The sequence below is a fragment of the Kogia breviceps genome, chromosome X (genome assembly GCF_026419965.1).
Source record: "Kogia breviceps isolate mKogBre1 chromosome X, mKogBre1 haplotype 1, whole genome shotgun sequence".
NCBI lineage: Eukaryota > Metazoa > Chordata > Mammalia > Artiodactyla > Physeteridae > Kogia > Kogia breviceps.
The window spans coordinates 78,651,108-78,673,041 of NC_081330.1; the positions used below are offsets into that span (position 1 = coordinate 78,651,108).

Consider the following 21,934-nt stretch of genomic DNA (forward strand, 5'->3'; position numbering starts at 1 on the left):
CCATAGTGTTTTACTGGATCAGGTATTGATTCATGGCAATGAAAACATAAGCGCATTTCCAGTACACTAGACGACCACAATCCCTCCCCCGCCCGCCAGGGAGCGCAAACTAAAACTCCCTCCGGGTCTGGGACAGAATCCCGTTAGCAACCAGGAAATTAGCGGAACCTTGAGGCTGAACGCTTGCAGCTGGTACGGTTGCTTTGAGGAAAGAACACTTCCGGTAGGAGAGGCCGTTCCCGCAACTTGTGGTTTGGTCGGCCTCTAGCTCTCTCGTTTCGATTTGCTGCGCTAACGGTGGGAGGTGGGCTTGCGTCGGGGTCACACTCTCCCATTGGTTGCTGGTGCGGCGGCGGTTTGGAGTGAGGGTAGCACGTTGAGCTGGAGGCTGTACGGAGTGCGGCGCCCCAAACCCTGGCAACGAGCCCGGTGTCTGGTGGGAATCCGGGATTGAGCCAGGCCTGAGTTCCCGGGGGATGGATCGCGTGTGGAGTGCGTGGTGCGGGAAGTGCGTCAAAGAGAAAGGGTCGCCGCCACTCTGGGCCCAGCGCATCGTGGTCGCCTGGCTCAGTAGGGCCGAGTGGGATCAGGTGACGGTGTATCTGTTCTCTGATGACCATAAATTGCAGCGGTACGCGTTGAACCGCATCACCGTGTGGAGGAGCAGGTAAGGCGGCAGGCTTAGCCCTCCTGCCTGCGTGCTGGTGGCACTTCACCTCTTCTTTTGTAGAATTTCCGCAAGGCCTTATTACCCAGTTTTTTCCTAAATGTCTAATGGCCCCCCTACGCGTGGTTTGGGCATTGCTTGTCTCCCAAGTGCCCGGGGGAAGGTCGCAGCCAAGCTCGTGCACTAATCCCATTTGCGGAAAGAAACGGGGTGTGCCTCAACAGCCCATTTGTCAAGTCTGTGAGCTTTGACCCTTACCTTCTCTCATCTTGGGGTGAGTGCCGATGAGAGGGCACCGCTGTGGCTGAGCCGGCCTGGGCTTAAGGAGTAGCACTCTAGGGTGGATTTCTGATTCGAAATAGGAAGGGGGTGGGGGGGGCTTGCCTGCAAAAGCATGTTTGAATGGAGCGCTTCAGTCCAGTTGGTAAGATTTAGTTGGGAGCAGACAAGAGGCTAATGTCTCCAAGAATAAGGTATCTTCTAGGTGAATGAGTTGAGGGTTTCAGGGTGAAAGAAAGGGGTGTGTCCACACTTAATTGTTGATTGGCTGTGTAGCAGTTAGATATCTTTTGTATGCCCTAAACCAGCCTCTCATATCCTGTGTACTATTGGATCCCAGGGACATTACCCTCCCTCTTCCCAGCTTCTTGATTTGTGTCTATCCACACACTCTTGAGCCAGTATATAATTGCAATAACCTACAACCTAGGTTCTGAGATGGAGGGTGGGCCTGTGTAAAGGACCTTTATGATGGTGTTGGACTGTGGCCCTTTAGGTTAGGCAACGAACTCCCCCTGGCAGTGGCTTCTACTGCTGACCTGGTACGCTGTAAGCTCATGGATGTAACTGGTGGCTTGGGCACTGATGAACTTAGACTGCTGTATGGCATGGCATTGGTCAGGTAAGACCTACATTGGTAGGGGTGTGTGGGGGTGGTTTTTTGAGGGTAGGGGGGCGTGGGCTTAGCACATGATAAGCAAAGTTTGGCTTTGGGTTCTATCTGAAGCAAAAAGCCTTGTGTGTCCCTGTGTATGGGTCACCTGGTGATTGCTTAATGTGACAGCTTTTGGTACCCCCTGTTAACACACATTCCTCTTTTTTCCTAGGAGCCTTCTCTCTTCCGTTTTTCTTCCCCTCTCTTTGGAATGTTGGGTGGGGGTGGTTCAGACGAAGTGGTCTGTATGGGTCTCTTCCAGCCTTGACAGTTTGATTTACTTTCCCCCTTTTACTCTTTGACCCAGAGGAACTTTTCTGCATGGTTCAATGTCCTTGGCCATGATTTAATGTGGATTTTCTAATCCTACCCCTATCTACACCTTTTTTCCATTCTTTCCATGAACACTGAAAGGTTACTGAGTTGTGGAAATGGAGACATGGACCGGGAGTTCCTGATTTACAAAGTGACTCAGAGTGGTTTTAGCTGTATCATGTACATCAGGAAAAAGGTTGCCTCTGAGTTTTCTCATCTGTCAAGAGTCTTTGCTTAGCTCATACTGTTTGCCTTGTCTGCTTTGAGGTCCTCCCTAGCTCTTCTTACCTTCTCCATTGTTTAGCTGTGCTCCCCGTATCATTTGATGTAGTCCTTTGTTGTAGCATTTATAACATATTATGTTCTAGCATAATGTGTTATATTATGTCATGATTATTTATCCTAGACTGAACTCTTCAAGGCCAGAGCAGTGTCTTATTCATTTGTATGGCTTCAGTACAGGGCAGAGTCTCAGTAAACGTTAGACTGGATGGAACCATTCCTGCTCTGGCTGACACCAACCATAAGAACAGGACAGAATAGTCATTGGAAAGGTTGTGGAAATGCAAGGTGTCAGTAACTCAGCAAGGTGTTTTAAAGCCCCACTGGTTTGAATAAAACAGTTACTTGGGCTGTGCCACTTATTTCTCCCTCAAACTCAGGTTTGTGAACCTTATCTCGGAGAGGAAGACAAAGTTTGCCAAGCTCCCTCTCAAGTTCCTGGCTCAGGAGGTGTGTATGATAAAGTGGCCTTGCTAATTTCTCTCTTCTCAGGAGGGCTTACTAAATGGGGCATGGGGTGATGTGGGTACAGTCAGACTAGCTCATCCCACCACTGTCAGCCAAGCCCAGCAAGAACCCCAGAGCCTCAGCTTCCAGCTTGAAAGAAGCAGACTTGCTTCCCTTGCTCATGGCTGCTATCTTCAGTGGGCTTGGCCTGCCCAGCTTGCTGGGAGTGGCCCAGGTGAAGCTGAAGCACCCCCAATGCACCCCTGAGTGGGGACAGGAAAGAGGTGGCAGTTAAAGTGCCTGCCCTCTGGTTGTTGACAGTCTGAAGGAGGAGACAAACTCAGCCAAGCAGGGTGAAAATGCGAGACATTCCTGCCTTGAGTGAGTATGGGAGGTGTGTAGAGACCCAGATGGTAGACAGATTCTTAGCCATCAAGAGAAGCTTCCTGGAGGAGGTCTGGGAGAGAAGGAGGAAGGGAGGAAGAGAGGGGAGAGTAAAGGGTACCCAGGGAGAGCAACTGGTACAGACAAGGGCAGAGAGAGGCTGAAGAAGGTGATTGTTAATGCTCATTCACAGGAATCTCTTCATTGGAGGAGGGTAGTTGGTGGTTGGGGGAGGCGAGAGTCTTCTGATTTTCAAGATCACTTCCACAGAGCATAAAGGGAATCAGGAGACCTGGTTTCTAATCTTGGCTCTGCCACTAAGAATGGAACTTCCTCTCAGGAGCTCAGTTTCTCTATCTGTAAAATGGGGAGAAGCCAGATTAATTCATCTCTGTGGCCCTTTCTGCTTTAATATTTTCTAATTTCTGCACTCACACCCTCCCCCACAATCAGGTGAACATTCCGGATTGGATTGTTGAACTTCGCCATGAGTTGACCCACAAGAAAATGCCCCATATAAATGACTGCCGCAGGGGTGAGTCCCCAGGGAGTATACCTATCACAGTTAAGCCCAGAGGCCTGGGCTAGATGGCACTGTGGGGGGAGAGAAAGGGAGGAGGGTCTTCACTTGGGGTCAGAGCTGAGACTAGGGTGAGGCGAGTGAGGCATTTGCCTTGGACACAAACTTTAAGGGGTCTCTGTTCTCCCACTTGCTAGCCCCGTGCCATTTTTGGCATCCCATCTTCAAGTCTGGTATAAGTTTTTTCTAGGAAATGTGCTGGTGAGTGGGAGGAAGCAAAGAACTGGGGGATAACCCAGAGCAAGAGGGGCTGCTTTTAGATATTTGAGATTTGTGCCTCCTTGGAGCCAAGCCTCTTACCTGGGGCCTCCCCACAATGTTTGCAAGATGAGGCTGGAGGCCTGCTAGGAGCTGCTTGCCTTTGACTGTTACTATGGCACTGCCTTCCTTCCTCCCCTCCTTTAGGCTGTTACTTTGTCCTGGACTGGCTCCAGAAGACCTACTGGTGCCGCCAACTAGAGAACAGCCTAAGAGAGACCTGGGAGTTGGAGGAGGACAGGGAAGAGACAGATGAAGAAGACCAAGAGGAAGATAAGAACATTGTCGTTGATGACATCACAGAACAGAAACCAGAGCCTAAGGATGAGGAGAAAGGTGCAGAGCTGGATGTTAAGGCTGATGGAGACAGCGAAGGCAACAAAGAGGTTGATCCACATTGGCAAAAGGCTGTGAGACATAAAGAGTTGTATGGTAGGTGTCCTTGATACAGAAAGGGGCCCATGAGCTTGGAAGACTCGGGCTTATGGTTGACTCTGGTTATTTCCCTGGCTTAGTATTTCCTCTGGGGTTGTGGTGAGGCTTAGCTTAAAAAAATTACTGTCACAAATCATCTTCCTTGAGCCCTGTGAGGCAGGAGAGCCAAGAATTCTAGTTCCCAATTTACAACTCAAGAAATGAGGTGAGAGGGCTCAAAATTCCATCAGGAGCAAGGCACAGGGCTGGTTGCTCTGTTTCCCTAATCTGTTTTCAGAAAGAGCCCGAGAACTGCTGGTATCCTATGAAGAGGAGCAGTTTAAGGTAAGAAAGTGCCCTTGACTTGGCCTGTTCTCATCTGTCCCAGCCATTTCTTCCCTCTTGCCAGCTACCTGAGAGAAGTCTTGAGAATGAAATTGAAAGAAAAGTGGCAAAGCTTGGAAAGCTCTTCCAAAGCTCTTCTTGGAAAGAGAGGGGGAAAGTAGGAAGGAGACAAGAGGAGCAGAGTCCAGTTGGCTGATCCTCCACATTACTGGAAGTTTATGGATAATCGGTCCCACTGGGTGGTAGGGAACAACAGGGCTTAGGTGGTTGCATAGACCTGCGGTACTGCAGCTGATCAGCAGATGGCATCCAGGAACCTTCCTAGATCAGGTGAGCTTGAGGGGTACTGTTTTAGCAGGAAGGGAGGTAAGCTTAGAAACCATTCACCTCAACCCTTCCTTTTCACAGATGAAGAAATTGAAGCCATGGATGAGTGAAACAACTGGCCCAAGGTCACATATGCAGTTAGTGATAGAACCAGGACAAGAACTTGAGTCTACTGATTCACTTTCTTCCATAACCCATTGCTTCCTTTCACCCCTTGGTCCAAGGGTCTCTGCCCAACTCCAACCAAATGCCCCCATTGGATATCTATGTATTGGATTATCTGGTTATTGAGAGCCACAATAACAAGGGAACTTGGGGGGTGGGGAGGGAGGAAGAAGAGAAAGTCTGGATTTTGAGGATCAGGATGTTTTTAGTTGCAGGGCCAACAGGGACATTGTGGGCTCACCTCTGCATACCCTGCCGTATCCCCTGAAGGGAAGTGTTCAGAGGTCCTATGAGAAGGAATCCTGGAGGGATGGGGGGTTGTTACCTGGCTGAACCAGCCTTCTGATGGGACCCTCTTTGCTGGCAGGTGCTGGAGAAATTTAGGTATTTACCTCAGGCCATTAAGGCGTGGAATAACCTGTCCCCACCTGTAGAATGCATCCTGGCAGAGCTCAAGGGCATTACATGGGAGAACAGGTGTGTAAGTAGGTAATCAGGGGCTGCCTACTCTCTAGGGTAGAGTGTAGCAGCCTCACTGAAATTGGTTTTCATATCCCAGCTTGCCAACCTCTGCTGTAGGAAATCCCAGGGATAATCTTGACCCCCCACGGGTGACCCTGCATTTCACATGATCCTCTTCGCCAAGCCCTGCCAGCTACCAGGTGGGGTTTGCCTACTCTGAGTAACTGAAATGGCCAGAGGCAGGAATGTCTACTGTCATCCATCCCCTGGCCAGCTTTGTTGCTCTTTGTCCAGTGGTATGTGGAGCTCTTGGCAACTAGGCAAAGCCCTTAATCTTTTGCTTTTTCACTGCTGATCTCTTGTCCGACTTTGAAGTAAAAGATATATGGTAGGCACTGCTGGTCTCTTTTGAACTGCTATTAGAGAGGATCAGCATCCCCTGGATAATTGTGGTTGAGGGGACAGAGGAGGGGCCTTCCCAGGGCCTGGATCCTCCAAAGACTAAGTCCCCACCGACCCACCCAGTATGGCCATGAGCCTTATTTTCCCCTCAGAGTAGTACTCAGTTCAGTCAGAGCAGTGTCTATCCATTCCTTTCCTCCCTGGCTCTTTGGGGCTTGCTACCTACATTCAGCTGGAAAGGGCTTTGGGAATAGATTGGAAATAATCTGGGATGGAGTAGAGAGTATAGGAAGGTGGTGTATGTGGCAGAGTGGGCCTGGGTGGGGAGCCTGCAGTGCAGGTTAGGATTGTCCCTGACGTCTTCTTTATTCCCGGGATACCAGTAGTTCCAAAGGTGTTTTATCAGTGTCTGCCCAGCCTAGGCTTCTTAGCTGTACCCTTCAGTAAAGGGGTGAGTGGTGCCCCCCTCAGTAGCTTGGAAAACTATCCTTGTGCTATACAGTAGTGTCAGCCTGGCCATGCTGAGCAGACAACTGGCTGACTGTTTTAAGTGCTCTTCCTGCATACTGACGTGAGGAGATGGGAGATGGACGGAAGGACAACTCTTTCCTTCTTGAGCCTGGTAGAGGGAGGGATTTGAGCATGACAACCCTCCAGACATTGAGACACCTTGGGAGCTCTTGTTCCCCCTCAGCCCAGTCAGCTAGGAGAGCCTCTCTTAGGGAACTGTCAGCTCTGGAGGAGAAAGCTGGATGTTGCTGGTTTTCGTTTGAGCTAGATGGGGATGAGAGATTACCCCTATAGCTTATACTTTTAACCTCTGTGTCTTAGTTCTGGGTTCTTGGGGTCCTTAGGAATGTGGATAATATAATATTTGGCCCAGCAATTGAGTCCCCAAAGTTTCTGCTTGTAAGATCTGAAAGAGGGTAACCAGGGAGAAGGGGAGGGGTAGGAGACTGGAGGACTGTCAAGGGAAACAAAGACTGAGCAGGAACTAAAGTCTAAAAGTCCTTGACCCTATAACCTCAGACATTTAACTCCTTTGTGGGCCTGGGACTTTTCTTCATCTGTGCTTTCAGGCTTGTTCAGCCACTACTGCCCTTGTTATGGGTCTTAGATTTGCCTGTGCTTGGTAAATGCTTGTTCAAAACCCACAGATCCCAGTCTTTGGCTCAGCCCCTGACTCAGGGAGGCTGAGGCCTGAGAACCAACTGTCAGCTGCCTTCCTTTTTCCCCATGCTGGTTTGGCCATTTGAGTCAGAGGCATTAGCTGCCTTGGGAGTGGGTAGGGGAGTAGAAGAGGGTCTTTTGCCTGTTTCAGTTTACTTAATTTAGTGTCCTCTTGCTCCAGGGAGGCTCTGCTAGATGCTTTTCTGGATGACGGCTTTCTCATCCCCACATTTGAACAGTTGGCAGCTTTGCAGTTAGACTATGAAGGTAGGGTCCTGGAGGCTCGATGCAGCCTTAGGGTACTGTGTATCCTGGGCAAGAACACCAGGGGTGGGCTGGGTGGCCCTGGACTGGGAGGTAAGGGCTGTTTACTGTTGTTCCATAGCTACTGGAAGCCCTCTTGGCTGAGCAGAACATGTAGCCCCAATGATATGTAGTTGTTGGGCTATCCTTAGGTGGCCTGGAATTGGGTGGGGTGAGGTGGGCTGGGGTGGGCTGGGGTGGGGGTGGGGGTCTTAATGCCATTATTGTGCTATGTTAATTGTGATCTAGCAACTTGCTAGAGAGCTAGAACAGCAGAACTGGAAGGGCCTTGTGAGGTCATCTAGTCCAACATCCTCATGTTACAGATGGGCAGACTGAGGTCCAGAGAGGGGAAGGTACTGACCCAAAGTCACACAGTGAGTTATTGACAAAGCCGAAGCTAGAACCAGAGCTCTTTTTCTTTTATATTCTATTTTGAGTCAGTTGTTGTTTACCAGATACTAACTGGTTTCTCTCTCTGCTGTCCTACTTTCCTCTTTCCTCCTGTTCTGCGGTGGCAACTCTGTTATTGTTGGTGGGGCCCCCTCTTCTTCTCCCTCTCTCTCCTCCTCTTCCTCCCTTCCTTCTCTCTCTCCCTCTTTCCCTTTCTCACCCTCTTCTCTCCTCTCCTTCTTCCCTCCCTCCCTCCTTCTCTCTCCCTCCCTGCCTCCCCTTTTCCTGTCAATGGGTGTTTCTCACAAACCAGAAAACGTGGACTTGAATGACGTCCTGGTGCCAAAGCCGTTCTCTCAATTCTGGCAGCCCCTGCTCAGGGGCCTGCACTCCCAGACCTTCACGCAGGCCCTGCTGGAAAGGATGCTCTCTGAGCTGCCAGCCTTGGGGGACACCGGGATCCGGCCCACCTACATCCTCAGATGGACCATTGAACTGATCGTGGCTAACACCAAAACTGGTGAGGGAGACTAGCCCTAGCCCCAGGGCCTAATGCAGCCCAGGCAAGAGCATCTGCCACTGTGCTCAGCTCTCGACTGAATAGCACCAGGAGGACACATCCCTTGTTAAAGGTTTAGGTCTGCCCATGAGGGCCCCACAGCAGCAGTGGACAAATATCCCTTCACATTTTTCTTCTCAGAGCCAAGTAAACTGAACTGGGGCAACGGGTCCTGAATACTTTGAGCAATCGGGAGGTATAGAATGGGGAGTTGGAGTCTGGGGGGACAGGGATGGTCAGAGCCAAGCTTTTCGAGGTGCAAGATTGGGTGGGGGGCTTTCTAGTTCCTTCTCCTCAGTCCCTCTCTTCTCTCTCAGGACGGAATGCCCGTCGGTTTTCTGCAAGCCAGTGGGAAGCAAGGAAGAACTGGAGGCTATTCAACTGCTCTGCCTCCCTTGACTGGCCCCAGGTGGTTGAGTCCTGCTTGGGCTCACCTTGCTGGGCCAGCCCCCAACTCCTTCAGCTGTAAGTCTCTTGAATTCCATCTGGTAAGAGGGTGAGACCCTGCAGGCCTCAGGGCCACACAGCCCTAGAATGGCACAGTTGGACGAGCCCTTGCAAGGACACCTAGTCCTGTCCCTGTCCTACTAACAGATGAGAGAATTGAGTCCCAGAGAGGGGAGGGGTAGGGTATTCTTGCCTAAGATCACAGAGCTTAAGACGTGGCTGAACTGAGTACAGTATGAAAATGGACAAGACAACCCCCCAGAGCGGTTAGCACAGTGGCCTGTACAGAGTAAGTGCACAATAAATGGTAGCTGCTGTTTATTATTGAACCCATTGTTCTGACTTTACGCCCAGTGCTATCTCTATTATCTTCCCAAAATATACCTCTCATAGGTGCTTAAATTAACAACCTTCCGTGGCTCCTTACTGCCTTCCTAATGTGGTCTAGGCTTCTTAGCCTGACATTCAAAGATCTTTCCAGTTCTGCCCCAACCTATCATAACCATATCTCCTGTGATTCCGCTTTACACAGTCAACTCTGGGTGCTGTGGTCAAACTGAATATTGTGCTGGTTCCTGTAACTACCTGTGGTTGTCTCCCTTTTTTTCTGTCATTTCCTGACCCTGAGCCACTTCCCTCATACTCATGGAAGGCTTTAGCACCCAATTCTCTTCCTGCTTTCTGGAATGATATCTGTTTCATTTGAGTGACACATCTGACCCTCAGCTCCTCACCTCCAGTGACCTTCATTCTCTACTACACTCAGCAACCTATTTCCATCACTTGGAGCTATTCCACCTCTGAAAGCTTACATCCCAGCATCCCACTCGGTGACCACCACCTCTTTGTCCTACCAGTCCTCACCCTCGCATCCCACAACATCTGTTCTTTGCCTGCCTCCAAACCTCCATCCCTCCATTTCTTACCTGCTTCAATTTTGCTTCCCCTCAATCCTATCTGTGGTTGATCACTTCAGCCACCCATCATCAGCATCCTCAGCTCTGCCCATCCTTTGACGTGTCTGACTTGCAAACCCCCGAACTGGGAGTGATCCTCCCCACTCTGCTTCTCCCACTCAGCCCGGGTAGCTGAGCTCTGCTGGAGAAAACCACATAGCCCTGCGGATTGCTGCCACTGCAGAGGTATGATTTTTAATCTCAAGCCAGGCCTCAGTTCTGCTTGTCTGAACTTTTACTTGTTTTCTGCCCACTTTCTCTCCTGTTTCCTGACTGTTCTGAAAACCCTCACCACTCATCTCAAGCCCCACCCCCCCTCCCGTTTCACCCTAGCTTCCTCAAGCACATGGAGGCCTCCAGCAGGGCCCCCTCGACCTGAGGTCCAGCCCCCATGAACTGATCTGCGGCTACACTCAACATTGTCGCCAGTCTCATTATGAGGTGGCCTTGGCCAACCTCAAAGCCTCCTCCTCCACCTGTGCTCTGGAGCTACCTCTGCTAGCATCACTGGGGCCTCACCCCAGCCTCTCCCTTGCTCTGCTGGCTCTTACTCTTCAACCTGTGAACAGTGCCTGAATTTTTCTTATCTTTAAACCAAACAACAATAACAACAACACAAGCAAAATCTCCTTTGACCCTGCATCCCTCTGTTGGGTTATCACTAGCTTGTCACTCCTTCCTCTCCTATCAAAACATCTCAAAAGAGTAGTCTATACTCAGCAGTCTCAATTTCCTCACTACCTTCTTACTCAAGCTTTAAAGTACCAAAGCTCAGATCTCTTTATCTAGCTCAGGCCTTTCCCCTAAGATTCAACCTCCTATATTTGACTGCATGCCAGATATCTCCCCTTAGATGGCCTCCAGGCACCTTACTGTGACCAAAAGAGCATGAGTCATCTTTCTCCCCACCCCAGCCCCAAAGTGAACTTCCTCCTCTGCTCCCTATCTCACTTGGTGGCAGCACTATCTACTGTTGTCATGTTGATTCTCTCAAGTACTTCTCAAATCTGAGATTCTGTCTTGCCATGTCTATTTCCCCTAGTGTCTCCTTCCCTCTATCAGACTAAGTTTTTCAAGGACAAGGGTTCTGCACTAGCCATCTGTGCCCCAGCATGCCATGCAAGTCCAGGCCCCAAACAAACCTCAGTAAATGTTGAACTGAACTGTACTCTGCTGTTTCATTGCCAGCAGTGCTGTATTTGGTGGGAGCTGACTCCATGCTTGAGGAATAAATGAAGTGGGAGTCTGGATACTAAGACCGTCTTAGTCCCCTGATCTTTCCCATGGAGTCAGAAAGTCTTTCTTGAACCCTAATGACATTTGGGGCACAGTTGTATCTTATAAGTAACTTATAAGAGAAAAAAGTATCCTTGTTGACAAAAGACAGCCAGTACAAGACCTCCAGGAGATGGGACTGAACCAAATAGCCAAATCTCCAGATGTGTATGCTCTAGACTGGAAGTGATATGGATGGGTGGGAAACTGGGAGGAGAACCAAAAAATCCTAGAGGCATTTGAGCAATTCCAGCAAGAGAAAGAATAAAGGAAATTTCAAAATTCTGAAGGAACATGGCATGTGTATGTAATGGGGGGAGGGAATGAAAAGAGCAGCATGGAGAGGTTGGATAGGTGGCCTTCAAGGTACTTTCCAATCCTAAGTGCCTACAGAGTGGAAGCTGCTGGTCTTGGAGAAGTCTGGACCACAGAGATCTTCTCCCAACCCACGCATACCAGAGGGATGCGACACATGCCAGCAGTAACAGCAGCTCACTTGGGTACGATTTCTTGTGCACAGATCCTGCCTTTCGCAGATAATCAGTGAATCTAGTCCTAATCATCCTGTTATACAGATTGGGAAATGGGATTTCCCCAAGTATTAGGCTGCAAGTCAGTAACAAGTCTGCAAGTCAGAGCTGGGGCCAGAAACCAGAATCTAGATATACTGTCCTTACTCCTGTGCTCTTTCTACAGTGTTCCATTAGATTGCACATACAGAACATGAGTTTTCTTTTCCCCACAGGAAAAATAAAAGATACCACTGGCAATTAAGTGTCGGACACGGTGCTGTGTTTGTCGAAGCGTTTTCATTTCACTTGACACAGCAGTCTTTGGAGGTGGAGATATTATATACTCTTATTTGACAGATAGGAAAGACACCAAGGTTCTGAATAGTGTGAAGTGACTTATCCAAAAGTCATGCAATTTGTTGATGGTGGGACTGGGATTTGGGCCCAGGGCTTATGAGTCCAAAGTCCACCTTCTTTCCACCAGCCTGACCTGTGACCTTCTCAGTCCCTAGGTGTGACCAGGCAAACCTGAGGAAGGAAATGGATTTTAAGATTCATATCACCCCTGCACCTCAGTGGTCAGACTAGACAGCTTGAGAGAACTGGTGGTAATAATAGTGGTAATATGGCATTTTGCCAATATAAAGTACCTGGGAATATTTATTATTAATCATACTAATGGACCACAGTGAGAGGGAAGAGTTTCTCTCTGGCTTTTCCTCTTAGTAGTAAGGCTGGAAGCTTTTTGAGAGCTTGCCCCAGCCAGCCAACATCAATTCAGTTTGAGCCAGTGCCATCTTGGAATGTGAAATTAGCCCTGCAGAGAGGGTCTCCCAATGGAGTCACTAGCTCCCAGCCCTGCCCCCAGCAGCCAGTGACCAGCAACCACACCTATGTGTCCGGTCTGCCTATGGGGCACAGAGAGAAAACAGCCCGCTGAGCACATGGCCCTTCCTTCTGTGAACAACCCACAATTCAAACTCGATACACTTAGAAGGAAACTATCCATCTGTCCATCCTACCCATGCCTCCAGCAGTGACCAGGTGCCTGCTGGGTGCCCGGTTCTATGTGAGGCTCTGCAAGGGGTACTCACCCTCTTCCTCCCCAGGAGCTCTCCTTCCCAACCGCTCTGTGTTTGTTGGTTTTGCTGTTGGCGCCGTCCTTTGTATGCACGATGTCATGATCTTTAACTCTCCTCTGCCTTCCCCCCTACCATCTGATCACCAAGGCCTGCTCTCTGTCTGTCCTTCACAGCTTCTCTCCCTCCCATCTCTGCTGCCAGTGCCCTAGGTCTGCCCTCACCGACTCTCCCTGGTCTCCCTGACTTCAGGCTGTCCCACCCAGGCTATCCTCCACAAGGTCACCATGGTGATCTTCAGAAATGCAGCCTTCACCTGTGCTCAAACACGCCAGATGACCCCCTCCACCCAATACACACACACACGCTTAACCTTTGCAGGCTTCTCTTGCTCCCACAGCTTCTCAGCACAGCCCTTCCACTCGAGCCAGGCTACTCTCACCGCATGCACACAGCCCGGTGTGCTCTCTCTTGTCTCTGCACAAAGCCTTCCCTTGATCTCTCCTGCCCTCCTTGTGCTCTCTGCCTACCCCCAGCTCTTGTAGTGCCCAGGTCTGCAGGGCTCATCTGGCCTCCCTCCCACATTCTGCTTTGTCTTGTCAGCTGCTGCTTTTTTATTTCTTTTCCTCCATTCCAGGCTGGGCTGTAGTTGTCCCCCAAAAGGGATCACACTTTGTGTTCCATGCAGAAGGAGCACAGCACACTTCCAGGCGTATCTTTGGAGCTCAGGATAGATTGCTCAGCTAAAGAGAGGGATCTACTATTCTCATGTCCAGCCCTGCAGGCCTGTTGCCTAGTTTGTGTATTTACATAGCATTTCAGTACAGATTAATAGCTATCATTTATTGCTTGCTCACTATGTGCCAGGCACTGTGCCAGGCATTCTATGTGAGCTATCTTATTTACTCCTTTCAACAACCCTCTAAGTTAGGTGCCATTATTGTCCTCATTTTACTGAGAGTGGAAGTGAGCTACAGAGATGAATTACAGAGCTCGTTCAGGGTCCATGGTCCTGTTTTACCTGTGTTCTGTCTGCTCTACTGCACTGCCTTTCAGAGGCAGGTCTGGAAGCTCAGAGAACAAATTCAAAGTGGAGTTTTGGGATATAAAATAACTTGAGATTTTGAATCTTTCTTACTCCATCCCTCTGCTCAGCATCTTCAAAGCCATGGGGCAGGTCCTGCCAGACGAGGAGCAGGAGAAGCTGCTGCGCATCTGTTCCATTTATACGCAGACTGGAGAAAACAACCTGGCGCAGGAGGGCTCAGAGGCTTCCCCCATTGGGAAGTCTCCATACACACTGGACAGCCTGTACTGGAGCCTCAAACCAGCTGGCTCAAGCTCTGGACCTGAAGGGAAAGCCCAGCAACAGGAGGAACAGAGCAGCCTTAATGATGCCAAGGAAGATGAGAAGGAGAAGCAAGAGGCCTTGGCAGACCACGTGGAAGAGGATGATGAAGAGGAGGAGGAAGAGGAAAATGACGACCAGAAGTGGGAGGAGGAGGAAGAAGGTGATGATGGTGATGATGATGATGACAACGACGATGCTGATGCCGATGACAATGATGATGACGACGACGACGAAGATGAGGAGGAAGACAGGATGGAAGTGGGGCCTATCTCTATGGAGGAGGAGTCCCCCACTGCTGAGAATGCCAGGTTCCTGGCCCAGAAAAGAGGAGCTTTGGAAGGCTCTGCATGGCAAGTTAGCTCAGGTAAGAAGCCTGATATCCACTTTCTCCCCACATCTATCTTCCCTCTCTGGCTGGCTCTTGAGGCTTCCCTTCACCCTAGAGAAATGATGGAAAGTAGCAGGAGGTAGCCAGCATGAGGCAAGCCTGGGAGACAGCCTGGTGTGTGGATGACAGCTGGTTTCCCTCCCCCTTAAGATGGAGCATGTGAGCGCCAGGGACCTTAGCACTGTCATGCTGCCAGCTGCCTCATGCAGAGATCACATTCAGAGAGGTTGGTGTGGGTGTGGGCACTGGGCAGCAAAACACAGAAAGCTAGAGGTAGGTGGTTGACATATGTATGATTCTGCATGTGTTTTTCATGTGCAGTGATCAGGGCAAGGAGCCAAAGAATAGTGCTTTCTGTGTATATGTGAATGTGTATGGACACTTGGAGGCTGGTTGGTGATAGGACAGGATTTTGCTGTGTGTATGAGAAAGAAGGAACCCAGGGGTATTCAGTCAGTGGAAGTGGAAATGAGATCAGAAGGAGGAGAATAAGGAGCAGCGCAGTTTTTTGGTGAGTATACAAGTTAGCGAGACAAAGCCAGGAGGGAGCAAGGGGTTGAATGTTAGGTGGGGGGGGCAAAGCCAGGAGGGAGCAGGGGGTTGAATGGTAAGTGGTGGGGGACAAAGCCAGGAGGGAGCAGGGGGTTGAATGGCAGGTGGGGGGGGACAAAGCCAGGAGGGAGCAGGGGGTTGAATGGTAAGTGGTGGGAGACAAAGCCAGGAGGGAACAGGGGGTTGAATGGCAGGTGGAGGAACATGAGTCAACTCCTGAGGGTGGTTTTTTGAATGCCCTCATTTGGGTTGGGGAGCAGGGACCTTAAGGCAGGGGGACTCCGCAGGAATGAACAGTCTGATGTGTGCACATGGGCATGTGTGTATGTGTACACGCTGGAGGCAGGGGTAGATGTGGGGCACAGCCCATGTGATGGAGCCTGGGGCTGGGACTGGGTATGGTGTAGGGTAGGCATGGTGGGGAACAATAGGGAGAGAAAGGGGAAACAGTGAAGGAGCTTAGGGGGAAAGTGAAGTCTTTGCTCTTATATGGACGTGTGTGTGTGGAAGGGCTGGGATATAAAGTCCCTGAGTGCTACGGATGGGGGAACATATTTTTGTGTGTGTGTGTGTGTGTGTGTGTGTGTGTGTGTGTGTGTGTGTGTGTGAATGGGTATGTGCTTGCATGTGCTGGACAAACCAAGGCACAGCAACAGAGAAATCTCTTAGAGCAAGGAGGGCTGTGTTTGTAAATATTCAAAGGGAGGGGCAGTGACTCAGGCAGAATTGTGTGTGTGTGTGTGTGTGTGTGTGTGTGTGTGTGTGTGTGTGTGAAAGAGAGTAAGGGTTGTGAAAAGAGAAAGTGTGAAGTGGGCTGTATGTGCATCTCTGCATGCATGCACACATGGTCATATATGTTTTTGGAAGACCAGGCAGGGTTGCTAAGACATATGGGGGCCAGGAGGCATCTGTATGAGGGAGAAAAGTGGAAACAATAAGAGGTGGGGGGATATGGAAAGGCCTGAGAACAGGCAGTGAAACAGCCATCTTGAGATGGCCTATGTGGTCTGTGCTATCACAAGGGACATGTACAAAGGTATCAGGCTAGAGAGCCAAGGGCAGTGATGTAGAAAGGGTTGGGAGTAGGGAGGATGGTCAAGTCAGTGACAGACATGGGGGAATGGTCCCTGTGTACAAAGGTGTTTTTGTATGCATAGAGCAATGCAGGGTGTTAAGAGAGTCCCCTTCATGTGAGAGAGCCAGGGATGGGGAGATGGGCAGGCAGAGGTACAGCCCTTCCTGCAGGGGTTCTTTGAGTAACATAAAACTCTAGTCCAGGGTTGATACTTTCCAGAATGCCAGGGGCATAATGACAGGGAGAATTCTTTGGGTACCAGGGAGATGCAGGAGGCCAGAAACTGTATCTACTTGGAGGATCTCACCAGTGAAGGCTTCACTTGAAAACACTGGATGTACTAGTGTAAAGATGGGGAAGGGATTTAATATAATACTGTGTGGAGGGTACTTAAGTGATAGAACAGAGTCGGTGGGGAGTGCCTGACATGGTCCATTCCAAAGTGGAGTATGGCAGGGGCAGGGAGAGGTTGTGAAGGTGGAAAGGCTAGGGCATTGAAATCTTTACCTCATCCCCTTGTTTTTACTTCCTCTGTATGTGTATACACATATGTGGAGATGCAGGGACATTAAGATTTCTGGTTTGTGTGCCTGTGCATGAGAAGTATGAGAGGCAGGGAGTAAAACTGGAAACATTTGTTGAGTGGAGGGTTTGGTCTGTGTGCTTATGTACATATGTTGAGGCATCTATAGGGGGTGGGATATGCAATGAGACAGCCCTTCCCTAGAGAAGGGATGTTCTTAGTGTGCACATCTGGGGCAACAAGACCTTGCAGGGGGCAGGGAGAGCATGATAACTGCTGAGAGAGTGTTCACCCTGAGGTGGTATGTGGGCCTGTATGTATATCTCTCAAGGCAAGGCTACTAAGAAATGATGTGGCACTCAAACACGTTGGGAGGGGGAGGGGTGGTTGTGCATAGATGTGTAGGATATCTAGGTCATGCAGATATGCAGAGGTATCTTTCATTTTGGGGAGGAGGTGGGGTGGGAATTCTGGGGCATCCAGACTCTCCAGGATATATGCGTGTGTGTGTGTGTGTGTGTGTGTGTGTGTGTGTGTGTGTGTGTGTGTGTGTGAAAGAGAGAGAGAGAGAGAGAAAATAGGGGGAGGGTGAGCGATTGAGGCAGTGATACAGCCAGGTCTGAAGAAGGTGTCATCTGTGTCTGTGTAGGGACATGTTTGGGGAAGTGGGAGAAGAAGAGTGGAGAGGAACAAAAATGTCTACAGTTGTGATAGTTGTGTGCATGGTATGTGGGGGTTGGGGGTGGCTGTGGTGGGGGTGCTGCATGTGAACACATAGAAGGACCATGAAGAGTGGGGGAGTATGGAAGGGACGGGGAATGCTAAGGTGGGGAGGAGAAATGATGAGAAATGATGCAGAGAGGAGTGAGGATGAAGATACACAGCCTGTGCTGAGCAGGCTGAGTAAGGTGGGTGGATGGACAGAGTAGGTGGGCTTGTGCACCCATATGAGAACTAGCTCATCAGCCCTCTCTTGCCTCCTCCCTTTGCTCCACAGAAGATGTACGATGGGACACTTTCCCCTTAGGCCGAATGCCGGGTCAGACCGAGGACCCATCAGAGCTTATGCTGGAGAATTATGACACCATGTATCTTTTGGACCAGCCTGTGCTAGACCAGCGGCTGGAACCCCCAACATGCAAGACTGGGTGAGTGCCCATGGCAGCAGGATTTCTCACCCCTTTCTCTGCCTCCCACAGTAGGGAGGGAGGAAGGAAAGAACATAGAATGGGCTGGATGGGGGAGGTAACTGTCCCCAGTCAGGGCCTAAATGAGTGAAATATAAGCTCCAGTCCCCTGGCTGGGCCCTTGCCAGGAGTCCCAGCCCCTAGTGTGGGGGACCAGTGAGGCAACCACACAGAACTGGCTTGGCATCCCTCTCAGATTGCATCTGGTTTGTGCATGCGTGTGTGTTTGTGTGTATGTATGTGTGTGTGTGTGTGTGTGTGTGTGTATTGGGAAGGGAGAGGTCCATAGCTTTCAACAGATTCTCTAAAGGATCCACCACTCCTAAAAAGTCAAGAACGGGTGCTCTAGTTAACTTCTTCATGTTCCTGAGGAGAAAACTGAGGCCCAGAAAGGGGAAGGGATTTGTCCAAAGGTGCACAGAGTAATCAGTAGGCCTCCCTACACTGTCCAGGCATCTTGGTAGCAAGGCCTACGCAGGGCTCCATGCTGTCCCTCGAAACTCACCTCTGGATCACAAGCGTAGGAGCCCTTGGGTCATCAGGGAGCCAGGAACCAAGCAGCCCTTGCTGAGGGGCTCTGCTGGTAACACAAAGGAGCCTGTCCAGAGGGCCTGTACATTCCAGAATGCGGGGGCATTGTGACCAGGAGAATCCTGTGAGTACCAGATAGAGACTTCTGTGGGCCCCTGAAACAGTCTGTCCCTGTACTGCCTGCCCACTTCATGGGAGATGAGCCCCTCTTCCTCTAGACATTCAGGGAGAGGGCTCTGGAACCCAGGGACCCCAGCAGCAGGCCAGGTCCAAAGCAGTGTCATGGACTCTCTGTTGTAAGCCAGGGCAGCTGGCCTCTTGGAGAGGAGAGGAGGCAGTGGGGGAAGCCAGATTGTCTGTAGTTGGGAGTGGGGCCCACATGTCTGAGAGAGAGACCTCCTCTCCCTTGGGTAGGGCTGTCTTGGTGAACATCAAGATATCAAGGGTGAAGTGTGGGCAGGTAGAGCTGTTATATCCAGAAGGAGGCCCAGTCCCACACCCCCTGTAGTAGGGAGACTTCCTCAGCTGGAGCCAGCGTGCCCGCCCCTGCTCCGTGTCTCAGCTCCACTCCGACTTGGCTGTGTGGCCTTGAGCAAGTCCCTTTTCATCTCTGAGCCTCGGTTCCCTTGTCTGTGAGATGGTGAGTGATGGGAGGGGATGGGGCTAGATCATCTCTAAGGGTTTTTCCAGCTGCATTAGTGTAACCGTGGATCTCCCTGAGAGGAAAGATGATGGCTTTGCTCTCAGCTGTCACCCTCATCTACCTGGAAGGACTTTTGACCTGCAGGAAGCAGGGGAAGCAAGAGTGTTCTGAGCAGGGCCAGGGAAGAGGAGGGTAGTCTTCTCCCTAGGGCAGTTTTGCAATCCTGAGATGGGAGCTGGGTCTAGCCCTGCAGTCTAAGCCTGGCCTTGGGACCCTTAACCTGCTGTTAGGGTGGGAGGGATCCAGCCCAGGGTCCTCTGGGCCCCCAAGATCTAGGGCCTTAGAAGAAAGCCTATTAAGGCAACCACTTTCAATACCTTCCTGGGGGTAGGGTGGTGTGGGTCTCCCTTTCCTACCTCAACCCAAATAGCTCTGCTTTAATCTGGTTTATGTACTGGGGTTCTATATAAAGTTTCATTTGAAAAGTTCCACTCCTTTTCTCCCTCCTCCCTCAACTGAGGGCAGGGCAGAGCCACCCCTGGGGCCCATCTTAAAGTGGTTTCTCAGATGTGTTCCAGTCTTTTTGTAAAGCCAGGCAAGCAGGTGGCCCCTTCCCATAGACACAGACATCAAGCACCCTTAGCCCCTCCAGAGCCTAAAGCTGCCTCCTTCCCTGACTGCCTCCCCTCTCCCCTCTCCCCTCTCTTTGCAGCACCCTGGGCCTGAGTTGCATCATTGGCAGTGGCAACTGCAGCAACAGCAGCAATGACAGTGGCAACTTGGATGGCCTTCTCTGGAGCCAGGGCCAGCTGCATGGGCTCAAAAGTGGCTTACAGCTCTTCTGATGCCAGCCCTGGTGCAGGTGTTCATCCAGTGCTACTGGGGCAACAGCCCACTCTCCCCCACTCCCCCAGTGCACCTAATGCTCCATAAAACAAGCTGAGAGGCAGCCTGCATCAGCCATATCAGCTCAGCTTTCCATCACAGTAGGATTTTGAATATGTTTTGTTTTATTTTGCTTTGTTTCATTTTGTTTTTTGGGGTTTTTTTGGGTTTTTTTTTTGTTTTTTTTTTGGTTTTTTTGGTATGAGGGCCTCTCACTGTCGTGGTCTCTCCCTTTGTGGAGCACAGGCTCCAGACGCGCAGGCTCAGCGGCCATGGCTCACGGGCCCAGCTGCTCTGCGGCATGTGGGATCTTCCCGGACCGGGACACGAACCCGTGTCCCCTGCATCCGCAGGCGGATTCTCAACCACTGTGCCACCAGGGAAGCCCTGTTTTTTGTTTTGAAAAACAATAAACAGGCAACTGTTTTGGTGTTTGTGAGATGAGGGGTTGTGTGCTTCTTCCTTTATTCTGGGGACTCTGGAAAAGGTGGGATCATAACAGAGCAGGACCTGGGTCCACTGCCCCTTTTATGCCTTTTTTCTGACTCAAACCATTTTCACTCCCCTCATTGGGATGTAGTGCGGGGCCAGCTCACTAGGAAGCATCAGGCCCCAGAAGAGGCATTGTTGGCCATAAAGCCCAGCCAGCATTGGGAATCTGCTCAGAACCTCCCTGACAGCTGGAAGACCCAGGTCTTCCTGTTGCTATTCAGCAGGCTTCTGACTCATTTACCTGCCTGCCCTCACTGGGCACCAAACAGCAGTTGAAAGTTAAAGAGAAACCTTTCTTTGTCACCTTTTTGCCTAGAAAAGATGAAGTGGACTTCCCTATGGTATGCACTGGAGCAGAGAAATGTCTAAGGGACTGAACCAGAGTTCTATGGTCACCCAACTCCTTCAGACACTCAGAGTGCCTTACTTACCCTGTCAGCCCTGAGCTGCCAAGAGACAGGGATGAATAAAATATGTCTCACCCGTCAGAGCCCTCTGCTGGGTGAAAAAGGACAAAGTCCACCAATTATGGTAACCTGATTCCTTTGCTAAGTGTCATAAGAAAGCCCCAGTGTACACAAGTTCTTTGTTTTTCTCAGGGTGATATTTCCAGGGTGGTGGTTGACTGAGGTTAAGATTGGCTACAGTATCTCCCACCCCAACTTGGGAGAGTGATAGCTGGGTGAGAGAGTGGGCATCTGTGGGGCCCATTTGGGCCCAGACAAGGTGAAACAAGGGACAGAACCAGGCCACATTCCAGCCAAGAAGCTGGCTCTAGAAGTGGCTGAGCCAAGGAATGGTGAAAGGAAGGAGAGGGCATATGCTATAAAATGCCAAGCAGGAATTGAGTGTAAGTGTCCTGCCAGAGCCAAGTCAAGGGTTTAAACTAGTTAAGACTCTAGGGAGTCCCCAACACCTCTTAAAAGATATCCTGAATATCTTTGTGGGTATGTGTATGTAATCATTTTTCTAGAGCTAGTGCACAGGTTTAATCAGATTATCAAAAGGGTCCATGAGCCCAACAGCTGAAAAGGTTACAATTTCCTATCCTGTGTGGACCCAAGCACCAGGAATGGGCCAAGCAAAGTCAGTTTCCCTCTAACTCTTCCCTCTCCTGCCAAATGCTAAGTCTTAGCATCCAGGAATGTCAGATCTAACGGAGCCCTCAAGGAGTATCTAGGCCACATCTAAAGGGAGTTGCAGATGTGTATTCTGGGACATAGCCTCAGCATCTTCCCTGTGGGGAGATGGGTGCTACAAGCTCTTGGTTCCTGTCCAGCACTTCTCTAAAGCAGCCTGAATTTTTATCTATTGTGTATGTATTGGTATTGTATATAAGATTTTTTTTCAAAGTGGGCTTTGCTGCTAAAAAAAAATTAGAAATCATAGTTCTAGTCTAGCCCCCTCATTTTATACATTGAGACACTAAGACAGAGAAAAAGGGAAGGGATTTGCCTAAGGACACAGAACAAGTTAACAGCTTGGTGTAGAACAAGAAACTTGTAATATCAGCATCACCTGGGTACTTGTTAGACATGCAAATTATTGAACCCCACTCCTGGCCTGGATCAGAAAGGTTGAGGGTGGCCAGCAATCTGGTTTAACAAGCCCTTCAGATGATTCTGATGCAC

General features: G+C 50.2%; 1 protein-coding gene across 10 annotated transcripts; it reads left to right on the top strand.

Moving 5' to 3' along the window:
* The first annotated feature begins 213 nt into the window (after window positions 1-213).
* On the top strand, window positions 214-20,250 carry LAS1L (LAS1 like ribosome biogenesis factor). Of its 10 annotated transcripts, XR_010838758.1 has the most exons (16): window positions 217-667; window positions 1,443-1,568; window positions 2,579-2,648; window positions 3,483-3,564; window positions 4,015-4,299; window positions 4,580-4,626; window positions 5,486-5,595; window positions 7,334-7,419; window positions 7,782-7,832; window positions 8,162-8,368; window positions 8,725-8,872; window positions 11,470-11,585; window positions 13,832-14,391; window positions 17,563-17,713; window positions 18,205-18,407; window positions 19,639-20,250. XR_010838758.1 is itself a non-coding variant. In XM_067024247.1 (15 exons), exons 1-14 carry the CDS (start codon window positions 477-479, stop codon window positions 18,392-18,394), a joined length of 2,304 nt encoding a protein of 767 aa, XP_066880348.1. In that variant the 5' UTR covers window positions 217-476; the 3' UTR covers window positions 18,395-18,407; window positions 19,639-20,250. The 10 variants fall into 10 exon arrangements, 7 of the variants coding, with proteins under 7 accessions (XP_058906966.1, XP_058906967.1, XP_066880348.1 ...); XR_010838757.1 differs by lacking the exon at window positions 18,205-18,407; XM_067024247.1 differs by lacking the exon at window positions 11,470-11,585.
* Window positions 20,251-21,934: the final 1,684 nt, after the last annotated feature.

Bases quoted from the DNA above. Each gene is read 5' to 3' on its own strand.
- LAS1L (XM_067024247.1), top strand. From the start codon at position 477: ATGGATCGCGTGTGGAGTGCGTGGTGCGGGAAGTGCGTCAAAGAGAAA. The intron at 7,420-7,781 runs GTAGGGTCCTGG...CTCATGTTACAG, and splicing joins TTTGCAGTTAGACTATGAAG to ATGGGCAGACTGAGGTCCAG. The intron at 7,833-8,161 runs GTGAGTTATTGA...CTCACAAACCAG, and splicing joins TACTGACCCAAAGTCACACA to AAAACGTGGACTTGAATGAC.